The sequence below is a fragment of the Sylvia atricapilla genome, chromosome 3, assembly GCF_009819655.1.
Source record: "Sylvia atricapilla isolate bSylAtr1 chromosome 3, bSylAtr1.pri, whole genome shotgun sequence".
NCBI lineage: Eukaryota > Metazoa > Chordata > Aves > Passeriformes > Sylviidae > Sylvia > Sylvia atricapilla.
This window is the reverse complement of record NC_089142.1, coordinates 17,870,487-17,891,005: the sequence shown is the minus strand read 5'-3', so window position 1 is coordinate 17,891,005 and position 20,519 is coordinate 17,870,487. Positions and strand designations below refer to the sequence as shown.

The 20,519-nt window shown below is 36.7% G+C and overlaps 1 protein-coding gene across 2 annotated transcripts in view; it reads right to left on the bottom strand.

Annotated features, from left to right (window-relative positions):
* Nucleotides 1-295: 295 nt before the first annotated feature.
* EIPR1 (EARP complex and GARP complex interacting protein 1) overlaps nt 296-20,519 on the bottom strand; it is a 75,709-nt gene continuing 55,485 nt past the window's right edge. For both annotated transcript variants that reach the window (XM_066314856.1, XM_066314857.1), the window contains exons 6-9: nt 19,825-19,961; nt 16,377-16,544; nt 14,989-15,156; nt 296-4,799 (exon numbers count right to left, since the gene is read on the bottom strand). In XM_066314856.1, the coding sequence (XP_066170953.1) occupies nt 4,625-4,799; nt 14,989-15,156; nt 16,377-16,544; nt 19,825-19,961 (648 nt within the window). In that variant the 3' untranslated portion in view covers nt 296-4,624. The remainder of the gene's footprint in view (nt 4,800-14,988; nt 15,157-16,376; nt 16,545-19,824; nt 19,962-20,519) is intronic.

The window sequence follows — 20,519 nt, the reverse complement described above, 5'->3', positions numbered from 1 at the left end:
TTCTTTCCACTCAACTTCAAGGTACAAAGTAGGGACTGTAGGCCTAGAGCAAACACTCAGTCTACCTAAGCTATCCAATACATGTTCTTCAGTCACTCCCATGCTGACAAGCCATTCATTAACTTCATGGGCTTCAGGACAGATCAAGCTAATTTTAGCACTACCACCATGGGAAAAGTCCAGGTCACTACTGAGTACTGCAATTTGGTGTTTGGTGGTGGATTGAGTTTTTTTGTTTTTCTTAATATTAAGTTAGCACCATTTTATTGCAAGTTCAACAGATTGTTATTTCAAGTTTCTCATTAAATGGCCAAGACTTTTATTGACTTTGATCTGTTTCACTTAGATCGTCCTCAAAACCTTTATAAAATATCATAAATTCATTTCTTTAATAATTCACTTCCTGTGGAGTAAAAGTAACACATATCAAGCAGTTTTGTAACTCTACCAGAGACATAATATATGATTGTGAAAAGAGAAAGATTTTCAGCACCAAGCCTAGAAAGAAACAAATTTTTAGACAGCAAGACTATAATTTTTAAGGAATACTATAACTCACTTTTTCAAAATCAAGACTCACTGAAATTTCTTACCTGGACACAATCTGCAAAGAAAGAAAAATAATTTAAGAGGTGTTCGAAAACAGAGTAATTTTCCCCTTACTAATGCTATAAACAGAATTCTCTGAGACACTGAAAGCAAACCAGAGCTGTGAGATCAGTCAGACCATGATCTGAACTTCCAAAGCAGTGATGGACTCCTTGTTGTACAGAAATCTACTTGCCTCCACAGTATTATTGCCAAGGAGTATTCTGCAACAATATTGTTTCCAAACACAATACTAGGATTCTATAAGAAATTCATCTGAGACATGAGAGTTTTCTGAAATCCCCTATAACACCACTCCCAACAAAAAGAGAGATACAGAAAGAAACATGCAAAGAAGCACACGGGAGCAATGTGCTGTCTTAGCTCTAGATATAAAACTTCAGAGACTAAGTTAAGATTTCTAATTTCCATTTTCTACCTTCTCTGGTAAATAGCACATACCCAGGAAGTTAATTAAAGACTGGACAACCACATGGGATTCTCTGCAAGTACTCTTTGTAGTGTCCACCAATTGATGGTTTAAAAGGATTTTTCCAGGCCAGGGATGCTGACTTTATATTTAGCAACCTCTATTGGATTAATCTTTCAAGTACTGTTTCAGTTACTTTCAAGTCACGTAAACTCTAACATTAATGAGATCATTTTCTTTGTGCAGGTTTTGGTTTTTTTCTGGGGGAAAGGGTTGTTAAAGGGAAGCACCATAGCTCACCTTCATGCCTGTGAAGATCACTTTATTTCGTATGCTTTGAGCCACGACATGCAGATTACATTCAATAATCTCTAGTTCTGGTATCAGGAGAGACAGTGAACAATCACTTCCTATTCATCTTCTCCCTCTGCCATTTGTGATTTTATGGACTTTTATCATTCTGTCTCAACCATCTGCCTTTCAGTCTATTTAGCTATCCTCATACAGGTGTTGCATGCTATTCCTCATTCCTATCAATCTCTTCTAAAATCTTTCTATTTTACTACCCTGGGCTAAAGATGGAAGAAACCACAGCTATACACAGTATTAGGAATGCACATACATCAGATATTTATAAATATATATTATTTGGGGGCATTAACAATGCTTTATTTTCTTTACTTGCTTGCTGGTAATTCCCAACATTTTAATTAAAAATTTGACCTCTATTAAGCTGATGTTTTTAAAGATCTATAAAACCTCCAAGATGTTACTTTCAAGTAACAGCACACCAGTGGTCCACAGTACGTAAAAGAACTGTTTCATCCCATATTAGTTACTTCACCTTTCCTGCACTGAATTTCACTGACCATTTTATCATTCATGAGATAAGGCCATTGCATAATTCTTCAGTCATCTTTACTATTCTGAACAATCTCTGCAAACTCTGCCATATTTTTCTGCAGCCCTTTTTGCAAAAGGTCATGAGAATACTGTGAAGCATATGCCTAGGCACAGATCCTTGTAGACTTCCCTGGTAATTTTTTTTTCCCCACAAAATGTGATGATTTATTCCTTCTTCCTATTTCCTTTTAATCAGTAATTTAACTATCTTAGAACCCTTCCTTTTATCTACAGCAGCTTGCTTGCTCCAACAGCCTGGGACGAAACCTTGTCAAAAGCCTTCCCTTTCAGAAAGTCATTTCCATATTGCTGCCAGTGCTGTAAATGTAGCCCAGATCCTGCTTTACAGACAACCAAAAATGATTATATATTGACCCTTCCGACTCTTCTGATTCTGCTGTAATGCATTTTCATTCAAATTTGACCTGCTAGTCCCCTCCTTTCCAGTGTTCATCCACTCTCTTCTTCCCTATTGACGGAAACACACATTTGACAAGATTAAACAAACAATTTCTTGATATTATTTGTTTACAGAGCTTTCCAGTTCATATAAGCTTACAACACTAAAGGAAATACAGCCACATAAAAATTAGTCTGAAATCTATCCTGTATTTATTACATGTTAAAAATCAAGTCAAATCCCACATGCTATTAGACAATTTCTCCATCACCTTCACACTGCCAGCCATATACACTGCCAGACAAAGTTTTGTTAGACCTTTATTGCTAATGTGAGGAAAGTTTTAAGGAGTTCTGCTGCATACCAAAGATATACTGCAGAGGTTTTTTTTCCAGAGGGGTGGGTAGGGAGGGTAGCACAGTCGGGACAGACATGATATCAAACAATATTTGGTGTCTGATGAAAAGCTCCACATAAAAAGCAGCAGCCCAACCAAGGATTTTGACATTCAGACAACTGAAGCACTACTGATTTGGAAAAGTAGTTCTTCTTACACTCTACAGGTGAATAGCTCATGCCTAATTACAGATTGAAACAATTTGAAATAGCACAAGTTTAAAATAAAAACATAGAAAATCAAGATAATCAGAATTTCCAATGAAGCATTCATTCTGAAGCAGATAGGCAACATCATTAACACAAATGCAAACAACAGTACAGATGATTTAATTGGATTACTTCACTCCTATGAATTTTTCCAAATAAGAAAAATTAAGAAAGCTAGAAATGAAATTCAACTGTCATCTTTTCTGCATGTTTTGGCCTGTAGCAGTCAGTCATGCTCTCCAAACGTGACCTGACTGAAGCAGCTGTGTGTACACAACAAATCACATCTGGACATTTCGATCCAAGAGCTTACGGGTAAGGACAAACAGAGGTGAGCAGCACGCTGTCCCTCACCACTAACACCAATGGTTGCCATAGCAACAGGAGGGCTCACTGGAAGAGGCTGGTATTGATCTTTCCATCCCATGTTCATTGCCATTTCTTCAGAGTGGTCTCACACTGCTACCACAACCAACACGGTCTCACATACACCCAAGTTCTGAAGTTAAAGGGAAATAATAGTGTTGAAAAGACAGCAAGGAATAATTAATATTACAGTTAGCCTGGGTACACAAAGAGCAAGCAGCACATCCTCATCCTAGTGCAAGCTACGCCAGGGGAAGACAGGACGTCAATATGTACAGGAATGTTTCATCATGCCTTCCACCTACATTTGAAATTTCCTGTGCATTCTCCTACAGTGCAGCATCTGTCTGTTCTCAGCATTTGTAACAACACAGTAACCACTGTCTAGGTCACCAGTTGCAAAAACCAGGATATAGCAAAGAATATTTTGTGTTTAGTTGCAAGCCTTTTACGTCATGCCAGCATACTGCAGATCGGCACAGATCCAGAAGGGTAAGAAAGCCTAAGTTGACAAATATCAAAGAGATTTTTCAGATTAACAGTAGCATAGCTCCAGAGTCCCTCACAGCACAACTTAACCTATAAATATGGGATAACACATTATGTGAGTATATCAGAGATTTTGGTAAAAACTAATATTGTTTCCAGTAACAATACATAGCTGAGAAATGCAGTTAGTTCACAAATTGTAGGATGTTACTTTGCTGATACCATAAGGCTCAAATGAAAAATATATTTTGAAGGTTTCACTTTCACAAAAAACATTCCTTGTGAAGACATGCAAAAATGGGAGAAAAAGGGTTTAAAAGATTAGATAGTATTAAGAAAGCCTTTTAAGACCACTACCAGCTACATTTGTAGCCAAAATAGTTAGCAGAATGTGGCCCTGGCGAAAAGCAGAAGGCTGTTTAAACAAGAAACACAAAATATTATTCTCGAAAACAAGTAGATCACTTCTGCTACATGAACCATACATTGTCCCAGTTTTGTATCAGCATAGTAACATTTCTGTAATTCATTTTATTTGCATAAATAAGATGATGTAATAAAGCAATAGTATGGAATGTACCCACTATCTCCAGAAACTTTAGAGTTCACAAAGTGATTAACCCCTCAAAAAAAAAAAAATCATCTAGGTAGGACAACCTTCAGAAAACGCATCATAGTTTCTCAAGGCAAATACAGAAGACAAAATTACAGGTCTACATCAGTATAGATATTCCTAACAAAATTTTAACTTTTTTACTTAAAAAAACAGATCCTGAAAAAAATCTAACAATACCTACCAGTTGTGTACATCAAGTTAACAACTCCAGCATAATTCAGACAAATTATAACAGTATATGATATTTAAGGGCTCTTGGAACCCTGTTAATAACCAGTCTCCCATCATAACTTAAAGAGGCAAATAGCCACGGGTCTGCTGAGGACCATTCAACTGCATATACGCTATCTTCATGTTCTTCATAGGTAGCTATTACACTGTCCTGAAGGGGCTCTTTAATCCTAAAATTGAAAACAAACACCAAAAAAAATAGTAAGGATTTGTGAACATACTTGGTTTTAAAGGCCCTATTAAATGTCACTACCATCTAGATATACAAAATCCCATTTAAAGGGTAAGAATGCAGTAGTAGGTTTTAAGGAAATATTTTATACCGCACGTTTGCATGTACTTATCTTTTACATGACAGTGAAATCAAATCAGTGCAAGAGACCCCATCTACAGGGACAAGTAACTCTATTCTAAATTTCAGTGCATTTCCTGTCTCTCAGAATCTACACTAAGCATCTCTCACCCTCTAAAGCAAGTTAAACTACATGGCATAATCTAAATGCATGACTTTTTACAAACATCTTTCTTCTCATCATGTTACATCCCATCATCTCCCCCTTCATTGTTAAAAGAATTCTTAAAATAAAACACAGTCTTAGAGATAAGCAGATGGGTAAGCAAGCAGTTGCAGAGACAGTTAGCAAGACTGTCTAACATCAGTCTCTCCTGTGCTGCCATCCTGGACCCATTCTCTCCCGAATTATGGAAGGTGGATGGAGCCACCACTCTGAACACTGATTTTTATCTCCCACTGCTAGAGTTACATCAGCACCAGATCCTCATTTACTATTGTATACCCTACCTCTCACAGCAAGCTCCTGGTCATCTGCATCATAGGAGAGACACAGGTTGCTTTCTGCATTGTAAATATTCAAGAGATTCAAACAACTCTTTTAAGTCCAAACCACTCAAGAGTCACTGATTGTACTCTGCTAACTGAGCACAGACAGCCCTTCTCCCCTCCATTTCCAAAGCCAGTCTCTCCTCTCGGAATACCACTACAGCACATCATCCTGTAGCTACAGGGTAGGGGAGTTTTCAGAGGATGACCTTAGATCTCCTTTAGCCACAGAGAAGCATCTCTGACAAGAATCAGTCAGCCCTTCAGAGGCATCCATCCGCCTCCTAGAAACAGCCTTGTACTACAGCTGCAACCCTCCTCACGGAAAGCAAAGCCAAAGAGCCTTGTGAATGCCACTCAATCATTTAAACAGATGCTGCTACTACAGAAATGAAGTGTTGTTATTGGCTGCCTTTGCCCTTTCCTGCTGCTCTCTGAAAGCACACAGCTCTGCAATCACAAAGCCTGGATGGAAGCACAGTAGGATCTTTTGCAGGGTATTGCTGCCCCACCTAGCCAGCTGAGCCAGCTGCAATTCTAACACTGCAATTAAAATTCAATTGAGTTTAATGAAGAAACCAAAAGCAGAGTCATACTGTAGAATAGCTTCAGATATGTATTTTCAAGGATTTTTACCATTGCACTAAATTAAAGGTCAACTAACCAAAAAAGGTCACAGCACAACCAACACCCAGCCCCTGGTTAATTGCAAAGAACAAGCCTGTTTTGCAATTCTCTTGAATATGAACTTTGATACAAACCATCTAACAGCAGAGGCTAACAAAACACAGACACTTATCTCCTGCAACGTGTTTTTCTAACTTCCTGCTAACTGATATGCCTGGTTAAGTGAAAGTTGGTCATGTCCCCAGACAGCAATGTGCTTCATGCAGTGCTCACCCACTTACCCACAACTCCATTATTCTGAAGGTTTCAGATGTCTCTCTGGATAAGCAGGGGAGTAATACACAGTGCACACAGCTGTCATGGGACACGACCGACTTTCAGTTAACCAGGAATCTCAGTTAACCGAAGGTTGGATAAACAAGGACAAATAAGCTTCTAGATTACACTATTTTCTGTATGCTCAGAGTTGTTTCAGTGTTTCATTTAAATAACACAGCTCATCTAATTTAATTTACAGGAGTCATAAGGGGAATGAAGAAACAAGCCTGCAGATGAATTTCTGTTTGGCATTTCCATTTATAACTACAGTTTTAAACTGTGTTTTATTATTGTCTATACAATGAATTTCCTCTTAGGTACAGAAGTAAATTTTATGCCTTTCCAGAAAAAGAAAGCATGCTATTCCATGTGCTTCTTCAGGGCCAATGGCACAACCTTGAAACAGTTATTGAGAACCAGAGGAAATCCTCATGAAGTGATCACTTGGTGTAAAAGAGCTAGATACTATACAAGACAATCAGGATGGAAAAAAATCATCTAAATACGACATGTGTCTCAGGAACAACACCAGAAGATCCAAAAGAAACTGTCCATGAGCACCTTCTACAAACATGATGAATAAAAATAGATTAGCCTTTAAATTATGTAATGGGTAATGAGCCCAGGATTGTGCTAGTGGAATAAAAAGCAGAATTCATTTCATGTATGTGAAAGACTGTTCTAAAACATTAACAAAAAATAAAAGCCAAACCAACATAAGGAGCTGTCTTGTTTGTGATGAGTTTTTTTTCCTCACAACAGGAATCTTAGAGGCAGACTATCTTACCTGATGCTAAGGGATTTCCAAGAAAATACCTCTGATTTCTTTGTATTTTGTCTACGTTTGCTTTTTTTGGTAATCCAAGAATAGGCTGAGGGCATTATTTTTGAATCTGTATCAATCTAGGGCACTTCGAATTGTGTTTTTCCCGAGTCACACAATGATTTAAGCACCCCAAATGAAATTTTACACATCTTTTACACATATCTATTTACTAAAGAATCATCTCAGATTAACAAGAAGAGTAGCTGTACAGAGCTGGATATGAAATGAACTCTCTTCTAGGCTACTTTAATATGTATAATTCACATTGTTACCAGAACACAGAGATGTCTGTTTTTACTTAAAAGCTGTAGATTATGGGTATAAAAATAGCTGTGTATAGCTATATATATATAGTATTCATGCATGTACAAAACAGCTATGTTAAGCATGGATAGCTATGCTATATAGCTAGTTCAGTGTACCACAGATGTAGGTGCTTAGTCTATTGCTACCATGATTGAGAGATGGTGCTGTGCAAGGCCAGCAGCTGGACTCAATGATCCTTGTGGGTCCCTTCCAAATCATCTTATTCTGTGATTCTGTGACTGTATCTGATAGTGTACCTGGAAATCCCTTGTTACACCTGGCAAGCTTAGTAAGCTATTTTCTTCTTGCCCCAGATCTTCTTGACCTTTAAAATGCTTCTTTAGTTTCTTACTTTCCTATCTATTTTGAATATTGTATTCTGACCAGACTAAAATACCTTTTTTCCATATGTTCTTGCACTGCATCAACTGACAATGCACTACAACCCTTTTGCCACCAAGAAACCATAGGATGAAATGTGCAGTCTCTACCTACATCATGCATAAATTTCAGACCTGTGCCACACAGAGCTGAAAGTGAACTGTGTTTTCTCTGCAATCTTACTCAAATAGTACAACCCCAACCAGCTTCTATTAAAGGAGAGAAGCTTTTATTTTACTAGATAACTTCGAGATTAATTGTGTTATAGATTCAAGAAAGAAGTCTGTTCAGGCTTGGATAATTGTTTTCATGCAGAAAGCTGTTATTTCCAATTACTTCTCATAGTAACAACCACTGAAGTTTGCACTGCTTGCAATTCTGTTTTGTCACCATGGTGTTCCATCAAATATGGTTTTCAGTCAGCAAAAATCATTGATTCCTTATCGCAGTCAAAATTAAATCCTTTCTAATCTAAAAATCACTATGAAATAGAAATGAATCAATAGAGCAGCAGCATGTACTGCAACATTAAAAAATGAATCCTGAAAAGCATAGCACTGCATTCTGGAATAAGCCCATGGATGCACTTTGCTTCTGACTTCAAGAGAAAATTGTTTCTCATAAGAGTAGACAACACACTACTTACTTTTTCACTCACTTTAAAAAGCCTGAATTCAAGTGTATTTGTTCTTGTACACATTTTTAATAGATAGTAATTGGCCATTCATACTATTCCAAACATCATAATATTTTTATTTTAAAAAGAGCTTTCTAAACTGCTTCCCCAGGAAAACAGGAAAAGCTCATTTTTATATAACAGGTTTCATAGATGTCCTAATATGAAAAATAATTTAAGGAAGGTAGACTTGCTGATGAGGGTTAAAGAAAGAAATAATACAGGAAAACCACAAGCTTTTAAAGAAAAATAGTCTTGGAAGTGAAAAGTGCTGCTGCACTACGTTTTGCCCAGCTTCTTATACATCCAATTAAGTCAAGTCCTGAATCCTGGCACTTCCCAAAACAGAAACTATTTAACCTTTTTTAATTAATTAAGTCTCTTGGTTGATTCCATAGCATAATCCTATGACTTCTAGGTTTCTCCAAGACATTAGTTTTAAAGCAAAATAGCATCAAATTTAACCCTGCTGACAGCTGTGTGAAAATACCCTGAAAGCCTGCTGCAGCATGTTTGGCAAATACTTTTCAAAATATCAATGCTGACAAATCTCTCTCCTGAAGTCACAGATGCATACACAAAGGTGTTAAGTTAGATCACACAGTTCATATGTAATATTGTGGAACTACATGATTTATTATTCAAAAAACTCTAAACCATATTTCTATGATGAAAAGTAGATACCATCAACTTCTTTAGACAGAATTTTGAAAAAGGTCTCTTTCTACAGAGAAGGCAGCCACCATTCTTTCTCTGGTCCATTCCAACAGCTGAAGATATTTCTACACATAACATTTCATTAAAAACTTCACGATTGCAAGTGAAATTCTCTGTACTGGAAGAACTAATCCTTTACATCTCTCAGCTTTAAATATAGAATGTTGAGAAGTGCTTGATCTTCTGTTTTTATCAAAGGATATTATGGCTAACATCTGTGATGAAAAAAGATGGAATCATAAGCCTTCAGGAAAACACTAAAACTGTATCTTCTTATAGGAAGTGCTGGTACAATCTTCAAAGCATAACAAAGATTATCATTATTTTAGAACATGTCATCAAAAATGTAACATAAGGGAGAAGACAGCATACTGACCTTAGTGATCAGTTCTGCCAGTGAAAACATCAAACATCTTAAGCCTGTAAACCCCAAAGAAAACTAAGGGACCTAGTAGCTTATACTGCAAAATTAAAATTTTAGGATGGCTTCCTTTCCAGGACTAATGTATAAACTCAAAATGCTATTGACCACATAAGTCCCTTCTTTGTTATGGATACAGAACAAGCTTTTTCTCTTGAAGAGCAAGTCCTCCATAACCAGTTGAGCCATGTCACAAAGTTCTGGCCACAGAAGTCACGAATAATAAAAACACTGCTGTAGATGCAGCATATACCTTGCTGCTGGTGCTCCTACAATACCAAATATTCTTCTTATGCTGTGTATCACCAGCACACCAGAGACCCACACAGTTCATAATTTAAACCTATAAGGCAAAAAACCGTATTGGAGTAATTGAAGAAAAGGACTCCTGATTGGCAAGTAAAGATGGCTGCACTAAACTGCAGGAATATAGTAGCTTTCTTTTATTGTTAGAAAAAGCAATGTAGAATTAAAATGACTATCAGAATTATTTAAGACAGTAACATACAGACGCACCCACTAATGTCAGGATTTTGGATGACCAAAGACTAAAGGAAGGATATAAGACAGTTGCTACCTCCCTTAGGAGAAAGACAGTTAGTTCCCAGTGCTCTCCTAGTATCTTACACAGAGCTGATACTCACCTTCAGGAGATTTAGAACTCCGGCAAGTTCAGTGTTGCAGGGAGAAAGTTCTTGCAACAACAGAGTGTAAAGCCACTGAAGAAAGAGGTCACGGAGAAGTCTCACAAGCCACTGTATCCACAGATGTGGAATGATCCCATGTTTTAAAAGTTTTGTTCAAACTTAGGCATTGAAAATCACTTCTGATGTTCTTATCCAGGCACATTAGCTTTGTTTCAAGGATGAAACCTAAATGAACCCAAGTACTCACCTTCATCTGATCTATTTTCATTTATTTTGTACACGTTTTTCTACCACTGGATCAACATGCTAGAAACTGAACTAGTACAGCACTTTGTTCTCAGCGGTTTATGGTTTGTATTTTTTTCATGTTTGAACTGTGCATTAAATAATCCAGACTGGGGACTTGACCAGAATATAGCATAGCTGTCCTTTGGCCATATGCCTATAGCTCTCCTCTGTGGACAACTCCAGCCTCTTCTTAGACTACCTATTTTCAACAGCAGCTTTGTGCTTCCCATACAGAAAGCACTGACGTCTTTCTTAATTCAGTGCAAGAAAACAAACACAGTTAGCATGTTTCTCCTAGACACTTTTCACAAAACCTGTGCATGCACAGCTGGTATGTTTTAGAACAAACAAAAACACAGTGAGAGCAGATAAACTCAAGAATATGGCTAAGAGCAAAGGAAAACCATACATGGAAGAATCAGAAGTCTCCAAAGATTATTCAGAAGGCAATAAATGTCCTGAACTGCAAATAGTCAGGGGCTAGGAGGATATCCAGGGGAAGTAAATATCCTTTTCTATTTCTATTATTTTTCCTCCTGACTAGTATGAGACACATGATACAGGCTAGGGAGACCTTCAACATGATACAGAGAAGCTGTCTGCTCTTAGCTTTTTTGATTGATGAGTTAAAAGCAGCAGTTAAAAAGTAGGGAAAAGACAAACATGACTTCGAGTCTGATCTAAACCACCAGTTAAGAGAAACCAGTAGTCACTTGATTTCAACAAGAGACAGATCTCCATGCAACAATCCTACCTATATTGCTTATTTAAGCATGTTCTCATCTCTAAGATGGGAGCAGACAGGCTCAAGATCTTAACACAGAAAAACACTGAAGGAAGAAACCACTAAGAAGAAATTCTCAATAAGAATGGAATACAGCAACTTTTAGTTTGTCTAATCATTGTGCAATGAACTTGAATTTTTCTTTGAAAAAAATTATCCCAAATAATTATTTTCAGTTGGGAACCTTAAAAACCAGGCAACTACTGTGGTAAATCTGGCAAGAATAATTGAGTGGGTAGACTCATGTATAGCTCTATGCAGCTGAACATGGAAGGGTTAAACTATTTGGTTTTGTCTCCAACCAAGAAACATAGGAAAAATTTGGAAATCTACTCTGAAAGATATTAAAACCTAACAAGTCTTAAAGATCTCAGGAAGGAATTTGAACTGTTCAGAAGAGTATTATAAGGCAATGATTTCAAAATATGGGAACTTCACTAAGTAGAAAAAACAATAAAACTTTGAAGATAAAACTGGCACATACTCATCATTTGTATATTTAATCCAAGGAGAATTTTTACAAGTGACTGTATTCAAGACAAATAAAACACAGAGAGTATTTTCCTTTCTTTCTACTTGATATTTCAACCTTCTGAAAGAGATACGGTACTCAGTCTGAAGGTGATTGGCTAGAGATACAAGCTGTACAGTTTACATGCTCTTCCTGACGTGTTTCAAGATACACCTGAAAAAGACATTCTCTTTATCAGTATTTGTGTGCTGTTTAATAATAAATCAGATGTCCTTCAAAACAGGATAAATGAACCTTGTGAGACTACAACACTTTCTTGAAAGTCTGAAACATACCCAACAGAAAAAGAAAAAAAAACAAAACAGACACACCCCACCCCCACTAAACCATAGAGTGAAAACCTGTATTTTACAGAAGAGACAGTACCCATGGAATGGTGCAACAGACTCTTCACAGAGGTCTCTAGGAGAGTATCAGAGACAAAATATTTGGTACTAGTGGTCGACTAACAAGAAGTATTCCCAACAGCTGTTATGCCCTACTTCATTTGTGCACTCAGAACAAAACAGACATTCATTTGGCAACAGTTCAAGGCTGCAGCAACTTGCAAACATCGTTCTGACTAAACTCATAACAAGGAGGCAGAAGGGGAAGCCTAAAACAAGACTTTCACAGTACCAAGCAAAAGCTACAAAAGCTAATGTGCTTTCCCAAGTTCTATAGAAAACAGATACATGTGCTTTTCAGCCTCTCATAAAAACCAAATGCAGAATTGATACTCTCGTAACCTCTGGGAAGGCAAGGGCTCTACATCATTACTACACAAGTCATTCATGATGTGGTTTACATCCATCCCATAGCCATAGGAAAAGGTGCATTTTATTTGTTGTATTGCATTGGATGACCTTGGATTCCAAAATTCCTATTCTAGAACAATGACTTGTGTTTTAATGAGGCAACCTACACAATCTACAGAAATTCAGAATTCCAGGTAACCTACTACGCAATGTCCATCAGAATGCTATTTACTTGTGATATTTTTAATGCATTCCCACCACATTAAAAAATTTTGGTCTCTTTTTCGTTTCCACTAATGCTATTTATCCTCCATCCAGAAGAGAATAAATTGCAATCTCCAGCCAAAGATAAGGCACCAAAAGATATCCCTGCCCATGCAGAGGAGTTGAAACTAGGTGATCTTTAAGACCCTTTCCAACATAAACCATTCTTTGAGTCTATATTTAAAATACTGTAACTCAGTTACATTCTAGAAAGTAAGTATATACTGCTGATGTGAGCAAATTTTTAGGTATTTAATTTGATTAAAATTAATTAAATTCTGTACATTAAATTTTAATTAAATTCTATACATTTAAAATTAGCTATTTCTATATATGGAATAACTATCTTATTTAGTGCTTAAAAAGAATAGTTTCCAGGTTCTTTAAGTGATGCCAAAACACCAGAACTATACAGAGCAAAACTACATATATATTAATAAAATTAAGTTTCAAGAGCAACCTTAAAAATGCAACTAGAGAAGTAAGCTAAACTTTGTTTAGAATTTTAGCTGAAATATCTAGCAAACACACCTGAGCAACTAGGGAAGCTTTCTGGTAATTTCCTTGGTCCTTATCACATTTGACTGCCTTTACTTTAAAAGATCATTCAGGAGTTAATCCACCTGTGTCACTGCAGACAGCTTTGTAGAGCTGTCCAGAGAAGAGCAATGGAGCTGGTGAAGGATCTAGTGAGCAAGTCATATGAGGAGGGGTTGAGGGAGCTGGGGTTGTTTAGTCTGGAGAAGAGAAGGCTCAGGGGTGACTTTACTCCTCTCTACAACTGCCTAACAGGATATTGTAGCCAGCTGGGGGTCAGTCTTCTCTCCCATGCAACAAGTGACAGGAGAGAACACAGCCTCAAGCTCTGCCAGGGCAGATTTAGGTTGCACATTAAGAGAAACTTCTTCAGAGAAAGGGTGATTAGAAATTGGAATGGGCTGCCCAGAGAGGTGGTAGAATCACCACCCCTGGGGGTGTTCAAGGAAAGACTGCGAGTGGCAGCCACTGCCAGGGTCTAGTTGACACAGTATTGCTCAGCCATAGGTTGGACTCTGATCTCAGGGATCTTTTCCAATCTAATTCATTCTATAATTCTGTGATTCACTTTGTAAAGGAACAGTTTGTTGAAGATCACCACGAAAGCTAGTCACAAAATTAGAAAGCCTCGGCTGAACTTCAATCTATAGAATTCCCTATATACACATATATATTAATATTAAACTTGTAAAGACATGTAAAAAGGAAAAGAAGCATTATATACTGGACAATGAAGAAGTTGAAAGCACACAAAAACTGAGTATAAAAATTGTTATTTTAGCATTTCAGTTAATTCTTTTCTAAAGTCCCAACCCTACAAAATCAACAAGGAAAATATATGTGATTCCACACAAACCAAATTTACAAACGGTTGGGTTTACTAACATTTGCCAATAGCATGCACTATTCTCTACCAAGAGTCTTGAAACCAAGCTTCTGGTTTGCCTGATCTAGGTATGATGAATTACTGGGTTCCAGAGCAGTCAGAGATAATACCAAGAGCAAAATTTTTTAAATATAACATCTTTATACTTTCTTTCTTCCGCCTGTGCAGAAGCTCATCATTAGACTGGTAACATTTCCTAAAGGTCCTAACACATACACAGAAAACACAAAAGCATATTTTCAAATTCTCACTTAACCCAGATTATTCTGTATGCTTGACTTGAACCAGAGCTCCCTTAAAGTGAATCTTTTCACCAACCCAGTGGACTTTAGGACTGATCCTCAGCATCACCAATTCCTTTCCTACTAGTGAATGTCGAGTGACCATGCCAATCAGATTTAAAGCGTGTACTCCACCCAAGACTGAATAAAGAACAAAGTGGGAATTCAAACTACTTACCTGAAAGGCCTGTATACAAAAATCCTAGTCAGTAAAAAAAAAACAGCACGTAAACCATGACAATGAAGTGACAAATTATTAGCATCTACATAAAACTCAGGAAACTTCATACTTCTCTTCTTGATGCTGGTCCTCTTGGTCACTGAGTTCATCATCATCTACCATATGGCCAAATGGTTCAGAAGAAATTGATACCATATTAGAAAGGATAACTCTGCTATCACTGCTTCCTGTAAGGATCAGCTGATCATGAGAATGATTGTATCTGACATTCCAGACCCTAGAAAAGTTAAAGAAGAGAGAACAGGAGAGTATTCACAGTAAGTAGTGCATCACTGTCAAACCATTTTTTTAAGAGCAGCACTAAAAAGTCATCTTTTCAAGGTTTTAAATATGTATAGAAGTAACATGCCTAATTCCAAAGACTGTTTTTTTGCCATCTTCATTTGACTTTTAAGCTTCTATGTAATTTGTTTTCTATGAGGTGTCTTTAAAATTCAACAAGTAAACTAAACAAACAAACAAATCACACCATTCAATGGTATCATTCCTTAAGGGTAAATGCCAATTCATTGTTGAGTAACCCAGATAAATAGTTAAGTCCTATATACAAAAATTTCCCCAAAGCAAAATACGGATTAAAAATAGCCTTTTAAACAAAAATCTCACAACATTCTTAGAGTGAAGTTTAAAATAGATCCTAAAACAAATATAGGGCTATATTTCTCCTCGATTTTTACATTTTACATATCAAGTTAATATCAAACATCTTATGGTTCTTGTTTTACTCTTTTTCTTTGAATATGCTGAGGAAAAAAAGTATAAATGACGCTTCTGTTAATTCCCATCTTCATTTCCCTTAAAGCAGCCTTAGGGTCTGGATTTATTTTGCAAGAACTACTCCAACCCAAATTTTATAAAACATGAATAATTCATCTTTTCTTAAGCACTGAAATTTGCTGACATCAGGCAAGATTCTCTCCTTACTCCAGCCACTACCAGTGCAGTAGATATAGACTCTAAATTTATCTTAATAAAATGATTCACTTGCATATTCTGACTTAAGGACTGTGAAGAACATAAAGAAAGGGGAGCTGCATTACTGAACATTTCAACCATTTGAAACAGAAGAATGGATGGCACCTGCTTTATTACTGCACATCAGGTGCAGCACATCAGGCTTCATTTGGGAAGACACACCTGTGTCCCAGCTGGGCCCCACAGGCCAAGTTCTGTGCTGTGCTTCTCAAAGGTGTACCCCATCTCCCAACAATGTTAACAGCAGTTTCTTGCCAATTAGATTAATGTTGTCTAAACTCTTAATTTACAATTACACAAGGAATATTCACATGCTGAAACTTTTCCTCTGTGCAAAAAAATGATTACGCACAATAGCACAAACATATTTAGTTTGCATTGTTCCTAAACGATAAAATGATTAGCTGAATAAATTATATAAGCCATCCACCCACAAAACAGCATGCAGATAATTTGTTCTACCAGTGGGAATGCTCCTCTAGTGTCTTCACTGGTTCAGTGACATTTCTCGTGTCCCAGAATTTCACCTTGCAGTCATCTCCACAGCTAGCCAGGTAGTACTGTTTATTGGGATTAAAGTCCAGGTCTCGTACCAGCTGTCCATGTGCATTTTCTATACAATATATCTGCCTGTAAAACATTAAAAAAAATTAAATGGTCTATAAAAAGCTGAATGCACTCCACCTACAGAAATCTGTTTCCCTGGAAACCTGCATAATCCCCTTAGCACCCATAGATCTGGAGTTCTCATTGCTAGTGCAGGCTTTAGGGAATTCCAAGTTGTTAACAAGAGTATATAACAGACTTGTATAGATTTCTCAGCTTGCTTTGAAGCTTTGCTCCTTCCATGTTTGTTTCTATTAGGATCATTTGGAATTAAAAGGAAACTAGTGATTCTAGCACAGCTCCATAACAACTGTTACAAACGGCTAGTAAACCACAACAGTTTAAGATAAGAACTTCTTCATCCCTAGGTAGTTATACTAATTCCCTATTTATGATGTCTACTTCTCCTGCAGGAAAAGCTGAGAGGCAAAGGTTGCAATAGATACCAACAACATCTTTTTATTATTGCTCTGTCTTGAATTTACCTTCTTGAGCTCTTGCATTTATCACTAATTTACCTGTGGCCCTTAAACTACTCAGGCAGGCATAACCTCATCCATCTGGACCATTTTAGGAAACATCTGTAGTACTGCTAACAACCTGGCACATCTATACAAAACATCATGTGCCATCAGTTTGTTTCTCTACCTTGCCTCTTAAACTTTGGGGTTGTCTGGGGAGTTTTTGTTTCTGCTATTGTATTACCAGTTTTCTCCAAGACACCAATATATCATCTAAAGTTCTGCTTAGACTCGATCATCTCCTACAATCTTCACTAGAACTTTCCAACACTTCATGAGCTTTTTGGTTTTTTTTAATGAAAAATGCTTCTCTTCAGTAAACATATTGATCAAAACTTCATTTTCTTGTGAAAACTACATATTCTTAGGGTCTTCTGTCACGATCAAATAGTCTCTTGCTGTTAATATCTAGCTACTAATACAAAGCAAAATATCTCCAGGAGAGATTCAACGTGTATCAAGCCCCATCCTGACAGCTCTGGCAGTCACCAGTGAAATTACTAAGATATCTGGCACCAACACTCTTCTCAGGCAAGGATATTATTCAGGTAGCCTTTCTACCAGGTATTCCAGGGGTGGAATTCAAGCTTCCATTTATTTTCTTCGAATATGTATACAGCAAAAATTTTAAGTCTCAACCATGCTTGCTGCAGTAAAACACTTCCTTCCTCCTTCACTGCACCTTTCACTTTTTTCTTGCATTGCTTAGAGATGTGTGTAAGGGCTTAAAAATACTACTGTTCATTGTATATTCAGAACTACTCACCATGAAAGACTTTATCCCAACTTAAATATTATTCTGACAATTTGATCCGTTTAGTCCTCAAATATGAATATTCTTTTCTTCACTTTTCACCCTACCTACAGCACTAAATACATGCACTAAATTTCCCACTTACATCATAAGATTAATGCCAGACCACATGAACATTTTCTCCAGCTATTGGCTCCATTTCTCATATTATTCTTCTTACATATTATTTAGAATTTAGCCTTGGAGTCTGAATTTTCCTGATAAAGTTCTCTCTCTAAACCAAATCAGCCTAGCGTCTTCTCTGTTTCTTAACCATGAGCTCTTCTCTGATTAAAACTGCTTCTTAGTCTAGTCTAGGACTCTTCCTGCCAATCTTTTTTTTTTTTCTTCTCCTCTTCTTTGTTTGCTATGTCCAAAAGAATGTACTCTCTCTCTCTCACAGCTATCACAATGACATTCTGCAGGAGAAGCTATTCTAGCTACTACTAGTATTTCTTTTCACTTTGCTGATAAAAGAGTTTTCTGCCCTTGATTCTTCCCTCCCCACTCATTTTATGCTTCTTATACTGCCCTGACATTAAACTCCTATTTCTAGCTCAACTAATTATTACAAAATATTCACATATTAGAGAGAAATTGAAGATGAGACTTACTATTGCACATGCTTTTTGAGTATATTGCAAACAGCTTTCTGGAATAGCCTAGTTATCTAACTGATTTAAGGACTATCTACTCTGAGCTTTACTTAAAGCAAATGGAATAGTGGGGTTGGTTTCCATTAACCAAGGCACCCCGTTCACTGAGGATCCAGACTACAATATGCAGATTATCTAATTTTCATAGAAGTTACTCAGAGAATTCCTTTAGTACAAGATAGAGATGTTTCTTCTAATGAGACAGAGCATTAAACAGACTTTACAGTATTTAATATTTTCTCTTCAAAACACAGGCTTTAGTTAAAGAGCTGCATGCTATATGTTAAAAGTAGGATTACAAAAACATTACAAAAAAAGCAAATTAATAAAACCCCTCTCCTTTTTCCTCTTTTTCCACTTTTGTCTTTATAAAGTGTCTTTATAAATCTAAGTACACACATTACAAAAAATTGGAGTTTTATATATTATTTTACAACGCAAAGACTAAGACTTTCAAACATGATGATAAGCATACAGGAAGTGACTTTTAATTTTTGTATTTTTAATTTTCTTTCATTAAATAAATCTTTTTGGCAAAACCACACAAGACTAGCAAACAAGGAATTTATTGTTACAACTCTGAGCTGGCAGGAACCGCTGAACTAAATTTAAAGTCATCGCCCTTTAAAGCAACAAAAGTTATTACAAGACATCAGTCTTTTCCTTTAAGTGATAAATTACTATGTGCTAAGGGGATACAGTGTACTTTTAAAAACGCTTGAAGAGGCTTTAGTAGCTATGGCAACAGATGAACACAACATCACTCCTTTGCTTATCAAAATCACAACGGGGGGGAATGGCTGATTAGATATAGTCAAAGCTTTAATTTGGTTATGATTTTGATAGATTCTGTGATTTCTTATAACCGGTATGCTACAATCTTCAATACACTATAGAACACTTTTTTAAAATCAGAAGTGAAGAAGGAACTTAACCTGTGAATTGCCTTCAAAGATTAAAGTTGCCTTAAAATGTTATGAAGATCATTCATAGCATAGTCAGGACTGTTGTTAAACCATTTTCAGGTTGAATTACAAAACAGCTTCATTCAGGCAATCCCTATGTATTGAACAAATCCTTGTGAGACTAGTACATAGTTCAATAAAACTCAGGATACAAGTTAGAATTGAAGCTGAGGGGAAATGCCACAGAAAACTCTGTTAAATTGTAACTTGCAGTAAATGTATAGCTACACAAGCCTTTCTATTCCTTTTATAAAAAATAGGTTTGCTACTTATCACTTAAAACACAAAAATTATACTAGGAGCAATGCAAAAATCTACCTCCAAAAGAGATTGTCTTTTCTAGAGAACAGGACTGCAAGCTCTCATTACCTCATGCTCCGTGTGTCCCACCCTCGGACAGTGGTATCATTGGCTGTGGCAATCTGGGTACAATTGTGGTGAGGACTCCACCTTCCTGAAGTAAATTTTAATTGTCCTTTTCCTTCCAAGGCTGCAGAACTGGAGAGCTAAAATAATGAAACAAAGCTGGCAATGTTTCTAAATGTAACACTTAAATGAAATTAGTTCCAATGAAGACAAAGCTGCTCAATAGTCTATTGGCTCCAAGTGCAATGGACTACCAAATCCAAAGAAGGAAAAAAAAAAAAGAAGTAAAGAAACAACAAATAAAAGGTAGAGCTGATTTTCTATCACTAAGTTTTAAAAAGGCTTATGCCATATAATGTATGCCAAAATATTAGAAGTACTGTACTATTCTATAAAGTAAAGCAGTAAAGATCATTGTTGAAACAGTAGATAGACAATATGGGCACACTGCACAGATTTGTAGCTGCCACATACACATGCATTTAGCTTCATTAACAGTCTTACGAGATTTTTTCCATGTCAAAATGCCAAATTTTATCTGTAGTAACAGAATTATGGTGTCAAAGACTCTTTTTGATAAATGTATAGCAGCTTTTAAAAAGAAAGAAATCAAGGCCCAGGTGCCCGTGTCATCACATACATGCCTGTTAAATAACAGTAGATACTAGACTGCAAATCTACAATCTGTGAGATATAAA